At 42.0% G+C, this 7,794-nt stretch overlaps 1 protein-coding gene across 1 annotated transcript; it reads right to left on the bottom strand.

The window, feature by feature from the left end:
- Positions 1 to 877: 877 nt before the first annotated feature.
- On the bottom strand, positions 878 to 6,305 carry LOC101635454 (disintegrin and metalloproteinase domain-containing protein 25-like). The gene is made up of 2 exons (XM_004682514.1): positions 6,215 to 6,305; positions 878 to 3,189 (listed from the first exon to the last, which is right to left on the bottom strand). Exons 1-2 carry the CDS (start codon positions 6,303 to 6,305, stop codon positions 878 to 880), a joined length of 2,403 nt encoding a protein of 800 aa, XP_004682571.1.
- Positions 6,306 to 7,794: the final 1,489 nt, after the last annotated feature.

Genomic DNA, 7,794 nt, shown 5'->3' with positions numbered 1-7,794 from the left:
CAATCTCAGATTATTTTAAGTTCACACACACACACACACACACACACACACACACACACACACACACACACACAAAGACCTACCAGATGATCCAGCAATTCCTCTTCTAGATGTTACCCAAGAATAGAAAAATACTAATCAAAGGGAATTGGTTTATTGCCTAGGTTAATTGCAGCACTACTTGCAATACCCAAGCTAAGGGAACAATGTCAGTACCAACAAGAGATGATTGGATCAGGAAGATATGATATCTATGCCAAAGGAATACAGCGTGAGTCATGCAAAAGACAAAGTCTTGCCATCGATGAAAACATGTATAGAAACAGAGGGGGATTATGTTCAGCAACATTTATCAGAGTAGAAAGACAACTATAGATGCTGTCACTTCCATATGGAATATAGAGAACAAAACAAAGGCAATCAGTGTTGTAGTGGAAGATTCTCTGTGAGAAAAAAACAGATAACCAGAGGGATTTCTCTATGAAATTAGGATCCAGTAAACTCAATAGACACACACACTCCATCAATGAGCTGTGTCTTGGCTGGTGTGAGGGGGGTGAGCAGTATAAATTTCATGAAATAAATGAATTAAAATTGTTTCAATAAGGGGAAGTAAATATAGTTGAAGAATTGACATATTTTGCAAATGGTTTAATAGCTCAGGTTTATGAAACTGAAATGAAAACACCTGGGATTTCAGTCAATAACTAATGGCACATGGTGTAACATTGCTATTTCAAAGAGTCTAAAAATTAATATATGGAAAATTTCATGAGGGATTGAACTGTGTTTTTGTATTCATATGTTTTTTCTCATGTGAAGTCAGAATATTCCTTACTGCTTTTGACTGAGGTTGGAAATATTTGCTCATCTTAAGTTAGTTCGTAAGTTCTGGTAATTCTTGGCTGTTTGTTTCATATGTCAGCAAAACCACAAAAAGCACAGACAATATAAGATAATATAAACGTATCAACCAAAATCCATAAAGGTATGTTACGTTTCCTTCTACAGTAAATCTTCTTGGAGGGGGTGGGCCACTGTCCACACTACCTCCGTATCCTGCTTCCTGGCATGTGGGGGGTTCCCATGTAGGGTCACAGTGGCAGTTATTTTTGTTGTTACAGATCCCACTCATGTTGCAGGTCTCCCGGGAACAGTAATTGTTCCAAAGTACCCCAGGAACACACTTCCTCTTGAGGCAAATATGGTCAACGCCGCACACCGTACCATCTTTAACCTCCCCAATGTCAGGAGTGGTCATTCCAAAATGGTAGTCTGTACTCCAGCAGGACACCCCATTAAAGTGTGTCCAGTGCACTGTAGTGTGATCACTCAGAACAGGAATCTCTGTCACATCGTCACACTGAACCCTCCCACACAGGACATCTGCCATATCACATTTTACATAGGTATCACCTTTGAAACCACAGTGCCCAAAGCGGTCCCCTCGAGTGTTCATCTCATGATAGCATCTGTGATTTGCACTCTTGGCCTCTTTGCCAAAAATGTTCCTGCACTGCTCCTCACGGTCGTTGCATCTCTTTTCATAGCAGTGGCCACTGTCTGAGCAAGGGAACCCATCCTGCACGTACACGTCCTCGGGACAGAATGATGATGTCCCGTTGCACCACTCTGGAAGGTCACACTGGTTCTCCTGTTTCCTGCACAATGTGCCTGGTGGTCTGAGTTTGCAGTATTTGCAACAAAGTCCAAAGGCACAAGTAGACCCGGGGCTTAGGGTGCAGTCTGACTGACAGCAGGGATCTTTTGCACACTCATTGATGCAACCACAGTCACACTCTTCTCCTTCTTCCACCACACTGTTCCCACAGCGTTTGTGCTTGAAGATGATATCTGAAGCTATCTGTAGACATGTTGTTTGACCAACATAATTCCAAAAGGAAGCATAACTGCAGTTGCTAAATTTAGTTGCACTCACTTTTTCAGGAAACATTATGCAATTTCTTCTTCCACATGTACAAAAGCTATCATCATGGGACATTCCCAAGTTATGACCAAGCTCATGTGCCACAATGTATGCAACTTTATACAGCTGGTTAGAAGTGAAACTCTCGATCGCACAGTTATACCCACGACTACATACTCCTCCTACATAGGCTAAGCCAAGATAATCATCATAATTTTGATTTACAAGAGCATGTGCGACATCATGTGGCAAGCGGAAGTCAAAGCCTTGACTCTTCCATACACAAAATTCGAACAAGAAACTGTTAATCTCATCTACTGGAAAGGGGTTCCATTCCGTCCAGACCTCAATGCCGATTAAAACTATTTCAACTTCCAGGGATTTGTAAAAGCTGCCCACACCACTGATAACGAGGCACACTTCTGCGTACACATCTGAGACATTTCTCCCCTTGTAAAGATAGCGATTGTGGTCTACCACCACGGCCACCTCCACAATCTGCTGGTGGGTCCACCACCCTTCATAGCCGCTCTGCATCAGGGTGGCATCCCTGCCCTCCAGAAACTGGAGCTGGCGTGCGATTTCCTCGTCTGTTAGTCCACATCTCATGGGAGGGACTGTCTCCTCACTGTCCAACTTGTGCACCAAGTGTTCAAATGTGGTAGAATGTTTCTTGGGCTCAATTTCATAAATGATGTCATTGGTCTGTATGACTCCCCTGAGGCCCCCGAAACAGGTGCTGAGGACAACAAGGGACTCCTGGTCCCCCTCCACATAGCCGCGATGGTAGCAGTCTCTCTGGAGGAAAGGGTGGTCCTCCAGGAGTGCGCCCTGCTCCGTGTAGCTGAACACCGGCATGTGTCTGGCCAGCAGATGCTTCTGGGCTCTCAGGTGGATGACGCGTCTCTGGCCCTCGAAGTGCAGGCTGTAAGAGAGCCAGTCCATGGGGCTCCCGCCTCTGTCAGGGCCCGTTACCCTGCAGGGAATCACCACTTCTGGGGGGCCAGGGGCTTGGGTGTACCCCACCTGACACCCCCCACAGAGCAACAGAAGCAGCCTGAGCCAGAGGAGCAGGTCAGGGAGCCTCCCAGGCACCAGGGCCTCCCTCACAGCCATCCTGAAGCCAGCACATGGGGCTAGTGGGGAGCGATGGGGCGTCGGGCAGGAAGCATCACTGATGTCTCTTCCCTCTGGCTGGGCGCTCTGTGGGGCTGACCTGGACCCCTGTCCTCTGGCCGAGTCACAGCCCCAGGACAGCAGCACTAAGGAGAAAACAGAAGGAGGCCTGAGTCAGGTCAAGGGGAAGGGAAAGGGCTGGCTACATGGACTAGAGCTTGGCTCAAGACGTGAGCCCACTTGACAGAATGGAGCCCACACTGCAGACAAAGGGGGAGACCCTGAGGCTGTGAAGAGCGGTTGCTGCCAGACTGACACTCATGACCCATATGACTGCACTGATGGAAAATTAAATATCTTTGGAAATGCAAACAATCATTCCTCCCATGGGAGGAATGATTAAAGTTTTACAAGAGCAAAGATGGCAAAGTCTTTGCATTTTGGCATGACAAGTTACCCAAGTCAAGTTCAAGACTCAAATGTATTGAACTCAAAACAGAATTACTCATATGCACCTTCTTTGGGAAATGCAGACATAAATGTATCTCAATAGTATCAAGCTTTACACCTGTTCCTACAATGAGAAATGTTGTACTATTACTCCATGGTTGGGCTGTCAACTCAGATGTTTTCATCTTGGAAAAGTGTATTTTAACCTGCATGAAGTCACCTCTACTTTATCATATCAACCAGAATTGACTCAATCATCACAAAACTCTAGCTCACTCCTTTAACCTGCCTTGGCCATTCCCGCTGCACACTGCCACAACTGCTCGAGTAATACAGCACTGAGTGTATTTAGGGGGATTTTTAGATGTGGAAACACCCAGATTGAGATGGGATAGTCTGATATTGCATCCTGCAGGATGAAATGAGGAACAGATAATTCAAGAGTTTATGCTTTTAATGCTTTCAACTTTCTGATCTACATTTCTTAACTTTCTGATCTGTATTTAATTGCTCATCAATACATTGAACCTAGGGTGAAAGTTTGCGCTGTGTCATTTTCCTTGATTCTCCTTATTGGATTTAAAGATGTTAGCTTGAATTTTAATACCAAGAGCTCCTCATCTGAAGGGTGTTTAATAATGGGCCTGATGTTTTCTTTTGATTTTCTTTTCTATTACAGATAGTTGGTGGGGAACTTCATTCTGAACATTTTCTAATCATAAAGTGAGTACAGTTCTCACAACACTTGGGTTTTTCTCTAGTGCTAAAGGGAAGGAGCATTACATCAAGGGTCAAAAATTCATCAGAAATAAGCAAGTCCATTTAGTGAAATATCTGTGTGCAACATTTGTAAAATGTGAATAAAACCACTGTAACTTTTTGTTCTCCATAGCTCTCTTAATATAGCCGATTATTTTCATGGATTATGAGTTTTTATTGTGATAGAAAATCTTTATAAAAATATAGAGCTGTGGCCCTCCCTGGTGGCGCAGCGGGTTAAAGCACTGCACTAAGAACTTTAAGCCACTTCCGCATGCGTTCCATCCCCGCCTGCCCCGGAGGAGATCCACATGGCGTGGCAGACCTCTCCTGACCTGCCCACTGCTCCCCTCAGCAGTGTACTTCGTCGATCTGCCTCTTCTGCTCCCCACTCTGTTTCTGGTGAATCCTCTCACCCTCCACATCTCTGGCCTGTACCCCAGTTCTCTATGAATAAATAAATAAATCTTTAAAAAAAAATAGAGAGCTGTTTGAGTTTGTTTAACCAATACAATATTCCAGAATTTATTTCTATCACCTTGACTTGCTAAGAGGTAACAAGAAAATGAACTCCAGAGAATATTTTTGACAGGTTACATTTGTCATTATATTATTTTATTCATTGACTCCAGAAACAAACTTTTGATAGAATCTAGCCTATCATTAGTTTATTTCCTTTAAAGAACTTCAAGTGACCTGTTGCCTTCTTAAAATGTCTTCCCAGCTTTGCAGCCAATTGACTTGTTTACCTTAATTTCCACTTTCATTCTTACCTGTTGAGTAACAATCCACTAAAACACAAATTTGTGATTTTCAAAAGTTGAATAGAATGTGGAAAAAAATAAAGGTTGCATATTTCATTAAGATCAGAAATCTTGGTAATGATTTCTGTTTTTTGTGTGTTTGTGTATTTATGTATACATGCATAATAATATTAGTGCTTCTCCTTAAAAAATAAATTCTTGGATGACTCACCAGAGCAAATTATGGTCCCATAATCCTTTCTAACTACAGCCATTTGACATGGTTAGTTTTAGCTGCCCATATTATAAAGAGAATTTTACTTGAAATCTCATGTGACAAAAAAAAAAAATTCTCTTCTTTTTTGTCTCTGATGTAATAAAAATCTAAGTCTAGTTGCTTAGTAACAAGATTCACCCAGTTCTAAAGACCAAGGCAACTGGTTTGTGCGTTTCCTCACATTGACACTAATTTCCTTTCAATTTCCCACGTAATTTCATTCAAGTAAGAATTAATGTGACTACAATTCCTAACTAACACATTATGGATCCAGAAGGTATGAGCTAAAGGCCCAAAGAGTTGCAAGCAATATCATAACAGACAAGATGTACACCAGAGAGATCATGACAAAGCTGTGCAGAACCAATGGTGAGGTCAGAAAATTATATATTAATTATCAGAGAGCAAATAATTTTCCCTATGAAACTTAAAGCATAGTACAACAAAACTAAATGAAAAAGACTAGGTGTCACACAATAAAATTGTTTATCGAGTACCATTATAAAAGAAAGATCTAAATACTGGGGACAGTGTACCAACTGTACATTTGTAAACAAGTTGTACACAGAAAAACAAATGTTGTGTTTGATTAGTGACTTATGCAAATATCCAACTGTAAAAATAACACATTTTTATTGACATTTCATTGAATGAAGAAGGTATTTGGGAAGGTTCTCAATCACTATTCACTTAGGGAATGCAAATAAAAACCATCAAGAAATGCTACAAGAAATAACAAAGTGATAGTGAGTTTGGGTGAAAAGTGAAGAAACTGGAGATATCATCTATTTCCTGGGATGGCAATGTGTTCAGACCCGTGATTGAACTAAGAAATATTGTGCAATATGAACTCAAAAGCAATATTCTACAGCTAAGAAACCAGAAACAATTGACAGAAACGCAGATTTATCGTTCAGGAGATTCCTGACCAGAGGTCAGTACGGATACATGTCGCATTGGCAGGAGAGAACATTCTGGGGTGATGGGAATGTTCCAAAACAGCATCATTGCTATGGTTTGCGCAGCCATACATGTCGAAAATGCAAAGAAAATACTGCAGTGAGGGCATTTGGTGACACTGAATTTTACCCAATTAGATGTTAAGTATTAAAAAGACACTAGAAGAACCAGTATCCCAACAGTGTCAGAAATATGTCATTAGAGTATGTAATGTGGAATGTGGGAAAAGTTTTCAGTTTTTGGATTAAGTTTTTCTTTCAGTTCCAGCTCACAGTTTGTATTAAAACACTTCACACGAAGTCTATGTTTCTGCTCACGGAGATGAGGGACTTCTTTTGCCAGTGGAGATGTTCTGATAGTTTCCTGTTCATACTTGCTGGCCATCTGCCTTTAACTGTCAGAAATGATGTCGTTTATAGCAGAGGTACTTTTGAGAACTGATGAAAAGCTACAGACTGTTCTAGCAGTTGTCTAAGCACTTGACTCAAACTCACTCATGTAGGAAGTGCTAAAATCTGCACTTCTCCGGAAGTCATTTGATTTATAGGGGCCAGTGTCTGAAACACAGGGTAAGGCATCTGGGAAAATCTAAATCAGAAAAAGCAAATGGCTTATTCATATTTATTTTATGTAAATTCTCAGTTATGTAGCAAATATTATTATTATGATTATTATATTGAATATTTATCTATCTATCTATCTATCTATCTATTTATTTATTTATTTATTTATTTATGCATACGGAGCTAGGGTACAAGCCAGAGGTCCAGGGGTGGTAAGAGGATTCACCTTAGACAGAGTGGGGAGCAGAACAGGCAGATCGACAAGTTCACTGCTGAGGGGAGCAGCGGTGGGGTCAGGAGAGGTCTGCCGCGCCATGTGGGTCACCGCCTGGGCTGGGGATGGAACTCGCACTGAGGTCGCTGTGGCCAGCTTGCAGTGCTGTGTCCTAACCCGTTGCGCCACCAAGGAGGGCCCTACATTTTATTTTTTTTAATTTTTAAATACATTCATTACATCCCCCCTCATTTCTGTGCAATGCATGGTTTCCCCATGAAATTCCCCCACCAGCTCCCCCGAGCACCATCACCACATCCCTTGTGCTCTTCCCACCCCTGTCCCGGGCCTTCCCCTCCTGCCCTAAAGAATGTCTCTGATCTACAGTTGCCAGATGGTTTTGATTGTGACATAATATAGTTACATTTTTTTTTTTCTGATTCCCTTTTTCTTTTATCTGCATCCCTCCCATAAGACCATTCGATATTTCTTGTTTTTTCTTCCTGACTTACTTTGCTGAGCATCATCCCTTCCAGGTCCACCCATGTTGCTAGAAGTCATGAGTTTATCCTTTGTGATTGGCGAGTAAAGCTAAAAAAGGACACTTTTCTTTTTTTTTTTTTAAGATTTATTTATTTATGCATACAGAACTGGGGTACAGGCCAGAGATGTGGAGGGTTAGAGGATTCACCAGAGACAGAGTGAGGAGCAGAGCAGGCAGATCTACGAAGTACACTGCTGAGGGGAGCAGCGGGCGGGTCAGGAGAGGTCTGCTGCGCTATGTG

This window comes from Condylura cristata, unplaced genomic scaffold (genome assembly GCF_000260355.1).
Source record: "Condylura cristata isolate star-nosed mole 26May11 unplaced genomic scaffold, ConCri1.0 scaffold00014, whole genome shotgun sequence".
Classification (NCBI taxonomy): Eukaryota; Metazoa; Chordata; class Mammalia; order Eulipotyphla; family Talpidae; genus Condylura; species Condylura cristata.
This window is presented reverse-complemented; position numbering and strand designations above follow the sequence as displayed.

Excerpts from the sequence above, each read along its gene's own strand:
- LOC101635454 (XM_004682514.1), bottom strand. The coding sequence starts at position 6,305 with ATGTATGGCTGCGCAAACCATAGCAATGATGCTGTTTTGGAACATTCC. Across the intron at positions 3,190-6,214 it reads TGCCAATGCGACATGTATCC|TGCTGCTGTCCTGGGGCTGT; the intron begins GTACTGACCTCT and ends TTTTCTCCTTAG.